At 40.7% G+C, this 20282-nt stretch overlaps 1 protein-coding gene across 1 annotated transcript in view; it reads left to right on the top strand.

The window, feature by feature from the left end:
- LOC139265117 (dolichyl-diphosphooligosaccharide--protein glycosyltransferase subunit MAGT1-like) overlaps window positions 1-13181 on the top strand; it is a 55670-nt gene extending 42489 nt beyond the window's left edge. Inside the window, exons 8-10 of the mRNA XM_070882023.1 lie at window positions 4057-4131; window positions 10916-11006; window positions 12610-13181. Coding sequence (XP_070738124.1) covers window positions 4057-4131; window positions 10916-11006; window positions 12610-12625 — 182 coding nt within the window. The 3' untranslated portion in view covers window positions 12626-13181. The remainder of the gene's footprint in view (window positions 1-4056; window positions 4132-10915; window positions 11007-12609) is intronic.
- Window positions 13182-20282: the final 7101 nt, after the last annotated feature.

Consider the following 20282-nt stretch of genomic DNA (forward strand, 5'->3'; position numbering starts at 1 on the left):
GGAAGGGCCTTGTTCGCAAGCGAACGGATGTTCTGGAGGGAGATGCGGAGAGGGTCGGTGATGACTGCCCCACTGCCTGCGTCCACAGGGTCAGCGCTGGGGGAGGGTGAGTTGGACGAGGAGAAGATAGCAAGATTAGCCCCCAGTGGGCGCGCTGGGCGGGAAGGTCGGTGAGAGAGTAGGAGGGGACAGTTGGGCTTTCTGCTCATAAGGAGGCAGCGGTGAGTGCCTCGATGGGCCCTTCGTAGGATGCGAAGATGTAAGCTTATCGAGCAGAAATCGAGCCTGGGATGACGGCAGCAGAAGGAATGTCGATGAGTACTGAAGGATTGGGGTAGGGATTTAGGAGGGCAGAGTATCTGAGAGAGGGGAGATGAAAGGAGACATGACGACAGGAGAGAACGGTCAGGGAGGGATAGAGAGAAAAGGAAAGAAGAGAAAAGTATTGACTGGCTCGGTTCCGGAGCGGCAGTCAAAGTGTGCACGCAAATGGACAGGGGAAAAGCCCAGGTTACATCGGCCTGTTTAAATGTAGAATTTACAATATTGATGGATAGGAAAAGATCAGCTTGTCCATCAAGCCCACTCTACACTTCAAGCTGGGTGGAGCATTTCAACTAGACACTGCCTACATAACCCCTGCCCCACTCACAGCCATGTAATCACCTGGGAAAGGCGCAAAACCGAAGAGAAAACACATGTTTTCAATGGATCAAAAAAAATTGCTGCGCCCAGTAACCCTGAATGTTGCAATAAAATGGTACAATATATAATTTGCTAACTGTCAGCCCACAGGTGCAGACTTAATTGGAACAACAACCTGGCCACCTCGAAACAAGGACCATAAGTCCCTATACAGGTTCAGTGAGCATAGCCTCCCAGAAAGTTTACAGGATCAGGGCACCTCGGTGTGTAGCTCCCTCTCTTCTCTCGGTCGGTCGGTATAGCGCTCTCTCGTTTGGTTGGTTGGTGTAGCTCGCTCGCTCGCTCTCCCTCTCTGTCGGCCGGTGTATCTCTCCGCTCTCTCGCGGTCGGTGTAACTTGTGCAATTTCACCCCTAACTAACCTATTTGGACCAGGTGCCTTCTCTACTTTGAGGACTGCCAACCTTTTAAGTACCTCTTTATCTATTTTTATCCTATCCAATATCACTACTGCTTCCTCTTTAACTGCTACATTGGCAGCATCCTCTTCTCTAGTGAAGGCAGATGCAAAGCGCATATTTAGTACCCCAGCCATGCCGTCTTATCTCCACAAGAATATTTCCTTTTTGGTCCCTAATTGGCCCTGCCATTTCTTTGATTACCCTTTTACTATTTGTATGGTCATAAAAGACTTGGGTTCCCGTTTATGTTAGCTACTAATCTATTCTCGTACATTCTCTTAGCCCCTCTTGATCACTTTTAGTTCTCTATACTTTCTATGTTCAGCTGTATTGTGAACCTTACATTTGTCATAAGTCTTTTTCTGCCTCATTTTAATCTCTATACCTTTGTCGTCCAGGGAGCTCTAGCTTTGGATGGCCTCGTGGGAATGTGTCTACTCTGTGCCCGAACCATCTCCTCTTTGAAGGCCTCCCATTGTTCAATTACTGTTTTGCTTACCTATTTTTGATTCCAATCTACCTGGGCTAAATCGCTTTTCAACTCACTGAAGTTAGCCCTGCTTGAGTTAAGTATTTTTTGCTTGATTGTTCCTTGTCCTTTTCCTTAAGTATTCTATATCTTTTATTTATTTGTTCCTGGGGTGTGAACTTTGCTGGCAAGCCCAGCATTTATTGCCCATCCCTAATGATAATGATCGCTGTTCCCCAAATGCTTTCCCATTAAATCATATGCTTGTCTAGCCGCCCCTTAAATGCATCTATACTATTCACTTCAACCACTCTCTGTGCTAACGAGTTCCACATTCTAACCATTATTTGGGTAAAGAAGTTTCTTCTGAATTCCCTATTGGATTTCTAAGTTACTACCTTATATTGATAGCCTCTGGTTATGCTCTTCCCCACAAGTGGAAACATTATCTATCTATCTATCAAAACCTTTCATAATTTTAAAGACCTCTAATAGGTCACCCCTCAGCCACCTTTTTTCAAGAGAAAAGAGACCCAGCCTGTTCATTCTTTCCTGATATGTATACCCTCATTTCTGGTATCATCCTTGTAAATCTTCTCTGCACCCTCTCCAGTACCTCTATATCCTTTTGATAAAATGGTGACCAGAAATGTACACTGAACTCTTAAATGTGGTCTAACCAAGGTTCGATATAAGTTCAGCATAACTGCCCTACTTTTCAATTCTATACCTCTAGAAATAAACCCTAGTGCTTGGTTTGCCGTTGTTATGGCCTTGCTAACTTGTGTCGCAACTTTTTAATGATTTGTGTATTTGTACTCTGAGATCCCTTTGTTCCTCTACTCCATCTAGAGTCACACTTTCCAAGTAATAAGTGACCTCCCTATTCTTCCTACCAAAATGTAATACCTCACATTTATCTATGTTTGCCAATTATATGCCCATTCTGCAAGTTTATTGATGTCCTCCTGTAATTTGTTGCAGTCCTCCTCAGTATTGACTGTTCCCCAATTTGGTGTCATCTGCAAATTTAGAAATTGTTTTTGACTCCACAGTCTAAATCGTTAATATAAATTGTGAACAACAGTGGTCCCAGCACTGATCCTTGTGGAACACCACGACCCACCTTCTGCCACTGTGAATAGTTACCTTTTACCCCTACTCTCTGCTTTCTGTCTTGAAGCCAGCTAGCTGTCCATTCTGCTACTTGTCCCCTGACTCCACATTCTCTATTATGGTGTACCTTATCAAAGGCCTTTTGAAATAGATTACATCTACTGCATTATCATTGTCTACTCTCTCTGTTACCTCTTCAAAACATTGTGAGGTTGGTCAAGCAAGACTTTCCTTTTTTGAAATCTATGCTGACTATTCATTATTATATTTTTGGTTTCTAGATGTTCTATTTTTTCTTTTAGTAGTGCTCCATTATTTTTCCTACCACCGATGTTAAGCTGACTGGTCCATAATTCCCTGGACATGTTCTATCCCCCTTCTTAAATATAGGTATTATGTTAACTACCACCAGTCCTTGGACTTATTAAATATGTGTAGTAATGCCTCTCTTATCTCTTCCCGAGATTCTTTTAAAATGCATGGATGTAATCCATCCGGGCCAGGGGTTTTATCCTGTGAGTTTATTTTAGATACCCCTCTTTTTATTTTAACTGCACTTGTCTCATTACTAATCTCATTATCCAATGTTATGTCCAACTGTTCTATCTCCCTGGTAAATATTGAAGCAAAATAATTTAATATTTCTGCCATCCCTCTATTGTTACCTGTGGTATTATCCTGTCAATCCCTTAATGGCCCTATTCCCATCCCAACTTTCCTTTTTTTATTGCATGCAAGTGTAGACAATGGTTTGCAACAATAGAGGCACTGCTATCTTGCCATCTGTTATGTGCATAACGAATGACAGTGTTTCAAAAAACAATCTGGCAACATTCTAAGTGACGAGTGACCCTGATTGTATTTTTTTTAAACTTATACACCAACACAGAATTGTGGAAGCCATTATACAGCAAATGTATAATTTTTCTCTGGCCAGTCACAAATCTGAGACAGCAGTATTCGTGGTGAAATTTGTAAGACATTTGAACTGTTTTAAAGGTACTTTTGAAGATCCATTTTAAAGACAACATGATTCCCTTGCATCTTGTCCCCCCCCAAATTAATGGTATCAGGCATCCGTTTCAATTTGTCACACTTGTGGCTTTCTCATCTTAATAACTAAGGGTGTTGAGATAGAGATGTTATTTATGGAAATGGGTCAGGAGTGATTATGCCTTGACTTTAATATAATTGGTGGTACTTTAGAGCACTTGGGAAGAAATTTTGTGACAAATCTATTTCTCTGGCACTGAACTTGTGTTCCTCACTAAATGCATCCATGTGAACCATGGGATTTGAATATGTTCTGTGACAGTAATTAATCTGAATTTGCTACACATTATTATATCTTAACCAGCAATTGCAGATGCAGCTATAACATTAGGTATGGTGCTCCTTCATGAAGCAGCAACATCTGATATGGAAATAGGCAAACGAAGAAGTAAGTACTAAATGCATCAGTGTGTTGACTTCTAGTTGTTACTAGAAATGGGTTTATTGAGGGAAATTCTAAGGATTCATCCATCTTTTTATGAGCTTTCATTTATTTTGCCAATGCTTTAAAGGCTTTTGCCAGATTTTGAGGTAACTTCAGAAATATCTACTCCCATCCAAAATGTCCCTTCTCAAACGCGACACATTTTGGAACCATCCAAATGTCCCAGCCATTTTCCCCTCCATTCTTGAAGGCATTGACTTTTACTGGGGTTTGAGTGAAGCTAGTAATTTTTCCAAATGGAAAATTGAATTATTTAATTGCTACCCCACTTAATTAAATCATTGATCCTCATTGTAACAATTTCTCATTTTTATTGCAACACTGCTCCATTTCTCAGCCTAATGAATATGCATGCACAGTAGAGTTAGTGTGAATCTGCACAGAATTATGGTAAATTCTGCAGTTTTTTAATGACAATTTTGCAGACCTAAATTATTTTTTTTGCATTAATCAAACTGTCATCCCATATCTTGTCAATAAATCCATAACAACAAAATACAAGAAACTTAGCAAACGAACAAGAACTTGGTAAACTCATATTTACATACCATTGTTCAGAGCAGGAGCATTTCCCCAAAATTAGTCTTTCATTCACAGATAATTGTGAGAAAGACAAATGTTATTTTGAATTTGTAGTGATGGCAATAAGTTTATTGCAACAGGTTTATAATATTGTGATAGAAACTAGGAGCAGTAGTAGGCCATTCGGTCCTTCGAGCCTGCACCACCATTCCGTATGATCATGGCTGATCCTCTATCTCAATGCCATATTCCTGCTTTCTCCCCATACCCCTTGATGCCTTTTGTGTCTAGAAATCTATCTATCCCCTTCTTAAATATATTCAGTGACTTGGCCTCCACAGCTTTCTCTGCCAGAGAATTCCACAGGTTCACCACCCTCTGAGTGAAAAAAATTCTCCTCATCTCGGTCTTAAATTTCCTACCCATTATCCTGAGACTGTGACCCCTTGTTCTAGACTTCCCAGCCAGGGGAAACATCCTCCCCGCATCCAGTCTGTCCAACCCCGTCAGGATTTTATACGTTTCAATGAGAAGCCCTCTCATTCTTCTAAACTCTAGTGAATACAGGCCTAGTCAAATGTAGTGTAGTAGCACATTAATATGCTTTATGGTTAAGGAGTAGGTATCAACACCATTTCCCATTTTAAAGTTCAGTCCATTATAATGAATTAACTACAGTATCCCTTTTTGATTTTATTGAATCATAGAATGGTTACAGCACAGAAGGAGGCCATTCGGCCCGTCGAGCCCATGCCGGCACTCTGCAAGAGCACTTTATAGCAAGTCCCACTCCCCTGCCCTTTCCCCATAACCCTGTAAAACATTTTCCTTCTGGTACTTATCCAATTCCCTTTTAAAAGCCATAATTGAATCTGCCTCCACCTTTCAGGTGGCGAATTTTAGATCCTAACCACTCTCTGTGTAAAAAAAAAAAAATGTTTTCCGCATGTCACATTTGGTTCTTCTGCCAATCACCTGAAATCTGTGTCCTCTGGTTCTTGACGCTTCTGCGAATGGGAACGATTTCTCTCTGTCTAGACCCCTCATGATTTTGTACACCTCTATCAAACCTCCACTCAACCTTCTCTGCTCGAAGGAGAACAACCCTAGCTTCTCCAGTCTATCCACATAACTGAAATCCCTCATCCCTGGAATCAATCTTGTAAGTGCAGAGAGGATATTTGCACTCATCGGGGAAACTAAAACGAGGGGACATAGTCTCAGAATAAGGGGTCGCCCATTTAAAACTGAGATGAGGAGGAATTTCTTCTCTGAGGGTTGTAAATCTATGGAATTCTCTGACCCAGAGAACTGTGGAGGCTGGGTCATTGAATGTATTTAAGGCGGAGATACAGATTTTGAGCGATAAGGGAGTAAAGGGTTATGGGGAGCGGGCAGGGAAATGGAGCTGAGTCCATGATCAGATCAGCCATGATCTTATTGAATGGTGGAGTAGGTTCCTGCTCCTATTTCTTATGTTCTTATAAATCTTTTCTGCACCCTCTCTAGGGCCTTCCTAAAGTGCAGTGCCTAGAATTGGACACAATACTCCAGTTGAGGCCGAACCAGTTTTATAAAGATTCATCAAACTTCCTTGCTTTTGTACTCTCAGCCTCTATTTATGAAGCCCAGGATCCCGTATGCCTTTTTTAACTGCTTTCCCAACCTGCCCTGCCACCTTCAACGATTTGTACACATATACCCCCAGGTCTCTCTGTTCCTGTACCCCCTTTAGAATTGTACCCTTTAGTTTATATTGCCTCTTCTCGTTCTTCCTCCCAAAATGTATCACTTCGCACTTTTTTGCGTTAAATTTCATCTGCCACGTATCCACCCATTCCACCAGCCTGTCTCTATCTTCTTGAAGTCCATCACTATCCTCCTCACTCTTCACTATACTTCCAAGTTTTGTGTCATCTGCAAATTTTGAAATTACACCCAAGTCTCATCGTCATAGGCAGACCCTCGGAATCAAGGAAGACTCGCTTCCACTCTTAAAATGAGTCCTTGGGTGGCTGAATAGTCCAATACGAGAGCCACAATCCCTGTCACGGGTGGGACAAGTTTAAGTCATTAATAAAAGCAGTGGTCCTAGTACAGACCCCTGGGGAACACCACTGTATATCTTCCTCCAGTCTGAAAAACAACCATTCACCAATACTCTGTTTCCTGTCACTTAGCCAATTTTGTATCCATGCTGCCACTGTCCCTTTTATTTCATGGGCTTCCACTTTGCTGACATATTATGTGGCACTTTTATCAAATAACTTTTAGAAGTCCATGTACACCACATCAACTCCATTGCCCTCATCAACCCTCTCTGTTATCTCATCAAAAAACTCAATCAAATTAGTAAAACGCGATTTGCCTTTAACAACCAAGTGACTGTTAATTTTGTCCCGGATTATCGTTTCTAAAAGCTTCCCCACTACTGAAGTTAAACTGACTGGCCTGTAGTTGCTGGGTTTATCCTTGCACCCTTTTTTGAATAAGGGTGTAACATTTACATTTCTCCAGTCCTCTGGCATCCGCCCAGTATCCAAGGAGGATTGGAAGATTATGGCCAGTACCTCCCCAATTTCCATCTTCACTTCCCTCAGCGTCCTAGATGCATCCCATTCGGTCCTGGTGACTTTATTTACTTTAAGTACAGCCAGCCTTTCTAGTACCTCCTCCTTATAAATTTTTATCCCATCCAGTAACTTAACTACCTCCTTTTTCATTATGACTTTGGTAGCATCATCTTCCTTGGTAAAGACAGATGCAAAGTACTCATTTAGTACCTCAGCCATACCCTCTGCCTCCATGTGTAGGTCTCTATTTTGGTCCCTAATCGGCTCTGCCCTTCCTTTTACTACCTGTTTATTATTTATATGCCTATAGAAGACTTTTGGATTCTCTTTTATGTTAGCTGCCAATCTATTCTCGTACTCTTTGCCCCTCTTATTTCCTTTTTCACTTCCCCTCTGAACTTTTTAAATTCAGCCTGGTTCTCACGTGTATTCTCAATCTGACATAAGCCCCCTTTTTCTGCTTCATCTTACTCTCTCTCTTTTGTTTTCCAGGAAACATAGAAACATAGAAAATAGGTTCAGGAGTAGGCCATTCGGCCCTTCTAGCCTGCACCGCCATTCAATGAGTTCATGGCTGAACATGCAACTTCAGTACCCCATTCCTGCTTTCTTGCCATACCCCTTGATCCCCCTAGTAGTAAGGACTTCATCTAACTCCTTTTTGAATATATTTAGTGAATTGGTCTCAACAACTTTCGGTGGTAGAGAATTCCACAGGTTCACCACTCTCTGGGTGAAGAAGTTCCTCCTCATCTCGGTCCTAAATGGCTTACCCCTTATCCTTAGACTGTGTCCCCTGGTTCTGGACTTCCCCAACATTGGGAACATTCTTCCTGCATCTAACCTGTCTAACCCGGTCAGAATTTTAAACGTTTCTATGAGGTCCCCTCTCATTCTTCTGAACTCCAGTGAATACAAGCCCAGTTGATCCAGTCTTTCTTGATAGGTCAGTCCCGCCATCCCGGGAATCAGTCTGGTGAACCTTTGCTGCACTCCCTCAATAGCAAGAATGTCCTTCCTCAAGTTAGGAGACCAAAACTGTACACAATACTCCAGGTATAGCCTCACCAAGGCCGTGTACAACTGAAGCAACACCTCCCTGCCCCTGTACTCAAATCCCCTCACTATGAAGGCCAACATGCCATTTGCTTTCTTAACCGCCTGCTGTACCTGCATGCCAACCTTCAATGACTGTTGTACCATGACACCCAGGTCTCTTTGCCTAATCTGTTACCATTCAGATAATCGTCTGTCTCTCTGTTTTTACCACCAAAGTGGATAACCTCACATTTATCCACATTATACTTCATCTGCCATGCATTTGCCCACTCACCTAACCTATCCAAGTCGCTCTGCAGCCTCAGCATCCTCCTCGCAGCTCACACTGCCACCCAACTTAGTGTCATCCGCAAATTTGGAGATACTACATTTAATCCCCTCATCTAAATCATTAATGTACAATGTAAACAGCTGGGGCCCCAGCACAGAACCTTGCGGTACCCCACTAGTCATTGCCTGCCATTCTGAAAAGTCCCCATTTACTCGTACTCTTTGCTTCCTGTCTGACAACCAGTTGTCAATCCATGTCAGCACACTACCCCCAATCCCATGTGCTTTAACTTTGCACATTAATCTCTTGTGTGGGACCTTGTCGAAAGCCTTCTGAAAGTCTAAATATACCACATCAACTGGTTCTCCCTTGTCCACTCTACTGGAAACATTCTCAAAAAATTCCAGAAGATTTGTCAAGCCCTGGCTTTGGTTATCCGACCTTTCCCCCTCGTGGGAATGTACCTCAACTGTACACGAACCATTTTCTCTTTAAAGGCAGCCCATTGATTACAGTTTTGCCTGTCAATCCTTGATTCAAATTTACCCAGGCTAGATCCATTTTCAACCCACTGAAATTGGCCGTCCTTCAATTTAGTATTTTTATTCTAGATTGCTCCCTTTTACCATAGCTCGTCTAAACCTTATGATACTATGATCACTATTCCTGAAATGTTCCCCTAATGACACTTGCTCTACTTGATCCACCTCATTCCCCAGATCCAGCAATGTCTTCTTCCTTGTTCGGCCGGAAATGTACTGATCAAGAAAGTTCTCTTGAACACTTCAGAAATTCTTCCCCCTCTCTGCTCTTTACACTCTTACTGTCCTAGGCTATATTAGGCTAGTTGAAGTCCCCTGTTATCACTACTCTATAGTTCTTGCACCTCTCTGTAATTTCCCTGCAAATTTGCTACTCTATATCCTTCCCACTAGTTGGTGGCCTATAGAATACAGCTAGGAGTAGTATAATGGCATCTCGATTGTTTCTCAACTCTAACCAAATAGATTCTGTCCTTGACCCCTCTAGGACATCCTCTCTCTCCAGCACTATAATATTCTCCTTAATTAATACTGCCACCCACCTCCATTCTTTCCTTTCCTATCTTTCCTGAACACCTTATTTCCAGGCATATTTAATACCCAATCCTGCCCTTTTTTGAGCCAGGTCTGTTATCTCCACGACATCATATTCCTATGCCTGCAGCTCCACCAACCTTATTTACCACACCGTGCATTCATGCACATACACTGTAAACCTATCTTAGATCTTGTATTCTCTTAGTCTGACCCCACCTAATACTGTACTAATTCTTACTCTAGTGCTATCTGTCTCTCCCAATTATTTGTGCACCTTGTTTCTCCTTTCTAATGCTACATCCTGGTGCCCACCCCCCTGCCAAGTTAGTTTTAAACCCCCCCCCCCCCAACAGCACTGGCACCCCCAGCTCCCCCAGCGAGGACATTGGTTCCGGCTCTGTCTGTGCAACCTGTCCGGCCTGTACAGGTCTCTCCTTCCCCCACAACCAATCCCAATGTCCCAAGAATCTAAAGCCCTTCCTTCTGCACCATTTCTCCAGCCACGCATGCATCTCCTCTATCCTCCTATTTCTATACTCTCTCGTGGCACCGGGAGTAATCCGGAGATTACTACCTTTGATCTCTTTTCTAGCTCCCTAAAATCTCTCTGCAGGACCTCATCTCTCTTTCTATCCATGTCTTTGATACCGATATGGACCAATGACTTTTCTTTTTCCTTTTTATTTAAGTTGATTGCTTCATGGATTGCTAGCTTGGAGGAGTTATACAGTTAAAGTTATCTGATCACTGACGTCCTAGATTATTAACCATCTGTACTGATAGTTCAGCTCCCTTTTACTGTCTGCTTTAGTCATTCTTCGTTGTCAGTTCCCCTTATAAGCTGCCAGCATTCATAGTGCAGCAATCAATCTTGTATAAATGTTATTTTTGGTATCAACTTTATGATTTCATCTTGTCCTGCTCGTTCCAAACCAGTGTGCGTGTGTGTACATCAGTAATTTTTTTTTAAAAAGATAAATATTTCTGTTGATGCACCTTAAATTAGTGGTCCTATAAAAGGAACTGACTAGGAACAAATACGCAACCTGACATTAAGAGGAATTAATGTTAAAATGACAGTTTTTGTAGAAAGGAAGTAAAATTTTGGCCTTTTAAAGTGTGATTTACAAGCAAACATGCATGTGATTGGAATACACTGTACTGACCATGTGAGGCTGTAGTGGTTTAATGATCCACCTTTGTTTTTACTCTTTACCCTGCAGTTTTGTGTGTGGCAGGACTAGGACTGGTTGTGTTTTTCTTTAGCCTGATGTTGTCCATTTTCAGAGCTAAATATCATGGATATCCATACAGGTGAGTTTTGATGTATGTGGATCGCATATATAGTTGTTTTACAGTAACTGAATACTTTAACAAAATTAAAATCTGCATTTGTTAGACATGTATACATAGTGTGTCATTTCCATTTCAAAAGGCAATTCACACTCTCGTGTTTCCGTTGGCAGGGTTCCTCTGTGAAGCCTCTGTTTTATCTATTTCAACAGTTTATCAGTGCAATTGATGTACAGATGTGGTTTAGCAATGGGGCTATTCCATTTGTGTATATTCACACATTGGGGGATCTGTTTGACTGGTTTCTTTTAAGACCAATCAAGCGCAAGTAGTTTTGTTCCTCCTTTCTCTCCGTCCACCATTTAGTTCCAAGTTTTTTTGCTAATTTGCTATCAAGATTCAACAGAGTGTAAGAAAGACACACATATTTTCTCCTTGCCCCTTCTGCTCTCCAGCACTCCCTCCCCCCTCCTCCCCAATCAGTCTATTTACAAACGGGTCACTGACTGCAATAATAAAAATTAGAATCCTTTGATGTACATCATCTCAACTTGTCACCTCCATCATGTACCTGATATCTTTGGAATTGAGGTATCTTGATGTCATTCCTAGTGTTGCAAGATTGGAATCAAGTCAATCAATCCTCTTTACTGTCTCATTTTAATCTAATACCTGAGCTGGGCAGTGCTCCATGGCATTGTTGCTAATTGGGCAGCCAGTTTGGTTCATCAACATGATTTGGAGGACTGGTCAGTCATTTGAAAATGGGAATTCTTACCATTCCGTTCTATATAGCACTGAAAAGCAATGCCCTGGAGTGAAGGGTGGTCCTTTCTGGACAAGAAGTAGGAAGCTTACCACTGCTCTATGCGAGTAGGCTGTACAGTTTTAGCGGTTAAACACCAGCTGCACTTCTCTACCTACTTGAGGACTTTTGCCAACCTGGACGTAAACTTTGTTTTTGGATTAGAGGAGGTGTTCCTTAGAGATTTTACACTCTACCAGTCAAACACAGCCTCTACCTACGTGGAGACTTTTAAACATGGTTTCCACACCTCACCAAAAAATTGTAGACAGTTCTGTGGAGGAGCTCTGCAAATATTATTTAGTTGGTGGAAAAAACTGATTCATATCTAGGAGCTCACTTCTTTTAAAAGGCATGGGAAGATATTTTTTGTTTGAAGTGTTCCTTCAATTTATTTCAGAAAATACTTTTTCTTCGCAGAATTTTGATTAGTTCTTTAAAAAACATCAATTTCTTATCAACTTGGAAACTCTCGGGTTGGGGCTTCCTTGCTACTGGGCCAGTCTGATAGTGCCATAGGAAATGGCAGGGGCTGTGACGCAAGACTGGAACTGTGGCATTCCAGGAAACCACATTGCCGGTTGGGAAGTCCATAAAATTCTCCCGAGTCTAACACGTGCAAATTGGAGGAAAACTTTGAGCAAAAAAAAGTACTCCCCAAATATTTCCTTCCACTTTTCCAATTGCAGCATAGCTTATAAGATGGCATATTAATATATTTTGCTTGTTTTAAACTTATTAAAATGTGCTACTAAGTTAGCTACTTTCCAGAATGTTATTCGCTGACTGAGTCCATTTTTATCCTTTTTGCCTTTTTAGCTTTCTTATAAGTTAATCCTAGAGACGCAGGCAGAAGCTGGAAGCACAGCACCATGGCTTGAGAAGTTGAAAATATACATGAAGTTAAGGAGAGTTTAGTTGTGTTCCAGACTGCCTCCCAATGTAATTCCAATCGAGGTCTCTCCGAGGATGACTTGAACCAAAGAGAGCCTACAGTGCCTTAGTAGATTTTTAAGTTTACTGTCGGGCAACAAAAATATTTTAAAAATTAAACCATTTCCTTATGAAAAGATTTCAAGGTTTCCTGGGGCAAAATAGAAAATAAAAATTGATCTGCAGTTTTCAAAAAAAGTATGCAATCTCTGTTGACTAAAGTGCCTTAAATGGAATTGTTTAAGATTCAAGACTCAAAGGGCTGATTTGCATACTGTTGAATTTGTACTCGTTGGTGAAATGAAACATTGAAGTATAATTATCAATAAGTTGACATAAAACATTTCATTTCATTGTGTACATTGGGTTATTTTCTTTAACAAATACTTGAACCTGGCTATTGCATTTACAATAAAGAGATAACTTGATGTCCATGGTATTTTAATAACTGGAAGAGAGCTTCAGTCTCGAGGTAACTTTTTTTTAAACCATCTTGATACTTGTCTGATTTCCTGGGTATCTTTTAAGACATGATTGAATGTTGATTCTGACTGTTATGGAGAATGTTTGATGCAAAATACTAATGCGACTGAGAAAAGTGAAATAAAAATGAGGGGGGATATGTGATGCAGTAGATTAGTGCACTACCCTGTCACCTTGGGATCTGGGTTCACAACTAGAAAAATGTTAGTTAATAGAAAATCATAAAAGTGCTAAGTAAGATGCTAGCTTAATGCCTTAATTTTTATACTAAATGTAAATCAGATAAAACTAAATTAACTTTTCGCTAATTGCACAATTAGATTTAATTTTTTATCTAAACATTTCTGCTGAATGCATTTTTGTGTTCTTAAAAATGACATATCATTGAAATGAAATAACATATTTTGCACCCAGTACTGATATCGGGGGCATTTGCATTTCAGGTATAGCCTGGGACAGCTGCAAAGTAAAGCTTCTGCAGGCATAGATCAGGAAGGTCCCGTGTGCAGTCCTTAGTCAGAACCTCTGGATCAGGAAATATTCTGATCACAATCCAGTGAGCACTGCTAGAAATTTACGTGTGGATGGGGAATGGCGGAGCCATGATGACCCTCGCAGTAGAATACTTGTGTGAAACTGTCCCCTTGCAAGGAGTTAGTGCCTTCAGGAGAGAAGTGAAGAGGAATTACCAGATGAGAAAAGTTGAGTGACCAAATTTTTAAAGGGGGAGCAAAGAAGCAAATTATTTCTAATTAAGTTCTATATACAAAATGGAGTGCAATATGTTTTTTCCTTCTCTAAATAAATTTGCTGTCAATTCCCTCATAAAATGCTATGATGCGTTCCTTGAATACAATTTAAAAAACCATTGTGAGCAGATTTTTTTTGTTCATAATCATGCCCCAAGTTATGTTGAAATTTCCAGCCTCGCCAGGTCCGAATGACATGCGCGCGGACCCGGCGAGGCCTCGCAAAAGCCGGTTTTCGGGGCGAGATGTACTGAAAACCATCTTTTCCAATCTGACAGATCCTCCGCATCCCCGGGAGAAGGACATTCGTGTGGGGGAGAGAGATTGGGCTATTTGCCCAGCGAATGTCCTTCAAACTTTTACGCCTGGTATAGCTTACTTTTACCAGCGTAAGAGTTTTAAAACCTATATAAAAATTACATTTAATCATACATTTTTATGTTACAAACCCTGTCCATTAAAGTAAGTTTATTTTTAACCTTATTAAAACACATTTAAAAAAAAAAAATCCCCAAAATATTTTTTTTTCTAAAATATTTAATTTACTTTTAATTTCAATTAATTTTAAATATGTGAGGTGTTTTTTTTATTTATTATGTTGTCTTCGGGGGGTATTCTCATTGATTTGTTTTTACGAGTTCCCATTATTATCAATGAGAATACTACCTATGATCCAGGCCCACGTGATTCCAGCATTTCTGTACGTGGAGGGAAGTCATCTCCCCATATGCTGCGCATCGAATGAAGGCCTTCGACCGGAATCGAAGGTGCTTCCATGACCACCAGGTATTTTCGCAAAAAGTTTTCGGGTTGGAGAAGTTCATCCAAAAGAAGCCTCCGACCGCAATTTTCCCCCAATATGTGACCTCTGACTTCACCTGCTCCAAATAAAATTTGCCGCACTTTGGAGATGGTGTTAAGGAAACAACAGAATTACTTGCCCACACTTGCTATTAAAATGAGCACCAGGTTTGCTGATTTCAATTGGAGTGGCAATAAATAAATTACTATTGGCCTTGTCTCCCCGAGGCTTAGGAAGAGAAAATCGGCATGGGCTTCTGCTCCTGATTGCTATCCAGTGGCATTTTCTGGAAAGTGCATGTCATCATCATAGGCGGTCCCTCGCAACGAGGATGACTTGCTTCCATGCCAAAAAGGGATAAGTTCACAGGTGTTTCAATGAAATTCCAGGTCCCGAACTACATGTTGAAGGGTGGAAGATGCCTGTGTGGATTTTTTTTTAAACTTGCAGTGGCCTTTGCACACCAGCCACCACACGGGCTTGACAGCTAGGTCTTGGTCCAGTGGCAAGGGTTAACCAAGGCAATGTGAGACCAGCTCTGCTGTACGGAGCTAATGCGCGCGCACATCGCAGTGTGGGCTTGCCTGTGCTGCTCCTGGGCCCCGAACTCAAACCTCTCCTGGGCAGAAGCGGCGAGTGTGGGAGAGAGTGATATTACACTCACACACACACACACTAGTGCATGTAGATGTTTGGTGCGGACATAGTTGAGCTGAGTTGTACAGCATCTTGTGTTAAAATAACCTGTCTTTTGAAATAAAGAATGGCTGTGTTTAGGGGGTGCTGTACTTAAGTGAGAGTCAATTCCTTTAGGAGTGGAGAGGAATCTGGCTTTTTTTAAGTGTATCTTGATCTAGAAGCTTTTAGTGCAACACTATAAATTTCCATAAAGGGATGTTTTAGAGATGGGCGTAATTTGACTATCATGTTATCTCTAGGAATGGGGAGTGATGACAGTAAAGGTTTTTTTCCTACATAACTCCTCTTGTTGGTTTTGGTACCTGGTTTTAAAAAATATCTTTATAGTATATTAAAAGTCTTGCATATAGCTTACCTCCTGTAACACTTTCCAAGTTACACTTTGGTTTATATGTGATTAGGAGCTTCTCATTGATAGGTTTCCAGCTACTTTCCTTATTTATGCTTTGTATGATCCTGCCTTATTAGTTCCAATTTGCTGCTGTTTTATATTGAGCTAATCATTTTAAGATGTAACAAAGTAAATCTTAGACAAACAGGAATTGCTTACTGTAGACAAGACTTCATAATTACTGGCAGATGGCTGTGGCATTGCTCACAATGAGTTAAAAGATACACTTTGGTGATGCCCTATTAAAAATAATTGTGCAACTGGGAAAATGTTACAAAAAGTAAGTGTGATGCTTACAGAAAGTGCACACTAATTACAAGTGCTGCTTTCCCTCCCCCAGTTCTAACATGCTCATTTATGTTCTGCGGCTCACTCTTCCTGGGCCAGGGTCCTAGCGTTAATGAGTGACGGTACTGTTTTGCCTCTCTTTTCTCTTCCCCCCCCCCCCCCCTCCTCCCCCCCCCCCCTCCTCCCCCCGGCTCAGTTGATAGCACTTTTGCCTCTGAGTCAGATGGTTGTAGGTTCAAGTCCCACTCCAGAAACCTGAGCACAAAAATCTAGGCTGGCAGTGCAGTGGTGAGGGACTGCTGCATTGTTGAAGGTGCTGTCTTTTGGGTGAGATGTTAAAGTGAGGTCCCATCTGCTCTCTCGGTTGGATGTAAAAGGTCCCATGGCACTATTTTGAAGAGCAGGGGAGTTAACCCCAGTGTCCTGGTCAATATTTATTCCTCAAATCAACATCACTAAAACAGATTATTTGGTCGACATCACATTGCTGTTTGTGGGAGCTTGCTGTCTGCAATTAAATGCCATGTTTCCTACATTACAATAATGACTACACTTCAAAAGTACTTCACTGGCTGTAAAGTGCTTTGGGATGGCCTGATGTTGTGAAAGGCACTATCTAAATGCAAGTCTTCCATCACACCACTCAAACTGTAATTCACTCAACAGTGCCAGAACCCAATAAATTGAGCTCTATATTCCACTAGTATTACCAAATCGCGTTCCCCTCCACAATACTGCCATCCCTTGCTTCCAACTGCACCACAACCTCACTCTTCCAGTCCTAGCACTGCAAAGCCCCACATGCTTCCAATCTTCATGTTGCCTACCATTTTCCAATGACCTAAAAATAAAATGAATATAGAATTAAGACTACTCATTTATGATTTCATGCCTAAATGGATAGAGTAATAGAATTCAATCTCCATCATCAACAAACCAAGGCGACACAGCAGAACTCGGGATAAAGAACGCGTGAGCAGTATCATTAGCCAATTTGATAAAGGAGTACAACCGCACCCACATTATAATGGTGATTTAATGTGACAGTCGCTGGGAGATCACTGCTAATATAGTCCTCAATCTCTTACAGGCATTATAGAAAAGGGGAGGATGTTGTAAGTGGGAAATTTGGAGACTGATCACCTCCAATAAAGGCCGAGTCCAAGGGGAGGACAAAATGGGCTACAGTTGCAAAAATAAATGATAAAGGAGTATTATCCTGGATGTTGGCAGAAAGTTATGTCCAAAAGCACACTAGGGAAGAAACTTTTGAGACCTTTACCATGAAGTGTAATAATTGAGAGGTAAATGAAAAAGATAAGAAAGCAAAAAAGACCAACTGCATAAAGGCAATGGTGCAGATATGAACAGTTTGAATGAGAAATTCACTGAACAGAGTAGCCAGGTTCAGACTCTTCAGGCAGAAGCAGAGATTTAAAAGCGAATCATGTGCTGTACAGGAACGTAGATTAACCAACAATTGGAGATGCACCAAGAAATAACTCAATTATGTGTCCAGCTGCAGAGTTCTTCAGAAATAATAGTTAAAACGCAGCAAAAGTTTGATGATAGCAAGATCGCTTATTGAGAACTACGGAATTTGTTGCAGGAAAACAGACGAGGAAGAGCAGAAAACAAGAAAAATATTAAGGAATTAAAAGTTCGAGTGGCAGCCTGTCCTTCAGCTCTCACGAAGAATCCAGTAGTGACGACGAGGATGTCCAGTCCTCCCAACTGCGCCCCCACAGTTCGAAAGACCACTGAAGGTGGAGGTTACTAATGCTGAGCAGTGGGCGAAGTGATACTTCTAGTATCAGTAGTAATTTATGGAGTGTTGCTGATTATACCCGGTCTAAAACAGGAGATAGTACAGGGGTTATACAGGTCTGTTAAGATGGCCCCCATAGTTATCAAATACCTGCGCACAGGAGGGACAACAAACCAGGAAAGTCAAGTATATGAATATAAAGAAAAAGTCAGGATCTGACCCTTTCACAATTGTGCCAACTCACTGGCCAATTGCCCAAATATGAGGGAGTAGGAGACCAAACTCAGTTATTAAATAAAGTATGATTGTTATAATAAGTGCACGCCTTGACAGACAAAGAGACGTTTCTACTGCTGCAGACTGTCTTACCTCCAGATATGACATTGCCTGATAAGTTTGTGGAGTAAAAGCAGCTAATAAACACTCTGGGTTGATCGTTTGATGTGTAACAAAAAGTGTTAGGAAAAGGAGAAAAATGTTAAAAAGTCCACAGCCAAAGTTAAACAAGATAAGTGTCTTCAGCATGATTTCACTTTATTTTAAATAAAAAGGAAAAAGTGGACCGAGCATGTGTGTGAATGTTTCTTGGCTCGTGACCAGGGAATATCACACTTTGAGTTCATAACTTATTGCAGGGATAATGGAAGGAAAAATGGCGGAGACTGATCACCTCCAATAGGGGCCAAATCCAAAGGGGAAAGGGCTAGAGATACGTAACTAGTGTGGGTTTCGAGCAGTCAAGCATGGACTCCTATCAAAAGGAGACAGAATTAAGGGTGATGGAGTCAAACAAGGTTGAGAGGGCCAGAGATAAGAAATCGTTGGAATTATTTAATATCGAAGTTGCATAAAAGTGTGAATATAGTTGATTGGGTATGTTCATTTTAATTTTTAATTTAAGATTAATTCCCCAGAATTGGGGGAAATACTTTGAACTACAATTTAAGTTAAAAATGCTGGTGTTGATTTATTTTAACTAACATTTACTTGTGCAACTGAGAAACACAAAACTTTGTTTTACAAAAGATAAATTGCAGTTCCAAACTTTAGCCTTGAAGTTACAGTTGCCATGGTGTCTGGTAGAAAATTAATTTGAACTCTTCAAAGCATGGTTGTTTTAATTGGACTGGAGTTTAAAAAAACCTGTTTAAAGATCCTGTGGTCTTGTTTTAAATCAGTTTGAACAATTACAAAACGCTGTTATTGCGAGTCTGTCGGTGACCCAAGGATAGGTAGCAATGTAAGCAGTGTAAATGGAAGTATAAATTACAAAGATATTAATAGATTAAATTAATGGGCAAAACTGTGGCAAAAATTGATTTTAATATCGGCAAATGTGAGGTCATCACTTTGGTCCTCAAAAGGATAGAACAGGGTACTTTCTAAATGGTGAAAAGCTAAAAACAGCGGAGGTCCAAAGAGACTTGGGGATCCAGGTACATAGATTATTAAAATGTCATGGACAGGTGCAAAAATAATCAAAAAGGCTAATGGAATGCTGGCTTTTATATCTAGAAGACTAAAATATAAGGGGGTAGAAATTATGCTACAGCTATACAAAGCCCTGATTGGACCACACTTTAGGAAGGTTATGTTGGCCTTGGAGGGAGTGCAGCATAGATATACCAGAACTCAAGGGTTAAATTACATGGCGAAATTACACAACCTACGGTTGTATTTCTCTGGAATTTTAAAAAAGAGGGTGATTTTCAAGATATTAAGGGGAACTGATAGGGTAGATAAAGAGAAATTTGCAGATTGATTACATTGACCAGTTTCAGAAGATTCAGAAGGGTAACCAGTACGTCTTGTTGTTATTGTCTGCTTTTCCGAATGAGGTTAAGTAGCAAACATCAGAAACTGAAAATTGGTTTGTGGAAAAGAGGATGGAATAAAGAAGGAGAAAGGGAAAGATTATGTCCCCTTTCTACTGTTAAAGCTGCAAAATTTTAGTGTACTGCCTCTTTAAAAAGCCTGTGTGAAGGTTTTTGGTGCCACTGTGGCTCCGCCCTCTTCCCTTTTGTGTAAGAATGTTAAGTTTAGCTTCACAGAAAAAAATAATTTTTTGTGCAGTTATATTCAATATTTTCATAGTAATTTGGGAAAACACTTGAAGAAAAGATGTAATTCACTGTAAGCAGGTGCTATTTTGGTTTATTTTATTTGTTCTGTGTAGTGTTTAGTCAATAAAATATTGGTCTGAATTAAATTGGAACTATTGAAGTTTAACTAACCCATTAAATGGTGAAAACCCGACTTTCATTGTGGCCACAGTGAAATTCTGACTATTTTTGATTGTGTGGGGGTCTCTAGTTCGGACATGAGGCATTCACATTGAAAAAAAGGGTAAGACATCCTAGAGTTGGAACAGAATTCACT

Source organism: Pristiophorus japonicus, chromosome 6 (genome assembly GCF_044704955.1).
Source record: "Pristiophorus japonicus isolate sPriJap1 chromosome 6, sPriJap1.hap1, whole genome shotgun sequence".
In the NCBI taxonomy this organism is placed as follows: domain Eukaryota; kingdom Metazoa; phylum Chordata; class Chondrichthyes; family Pristiophoridae; genus Pristiophorus; species Pristiophorus japonicus.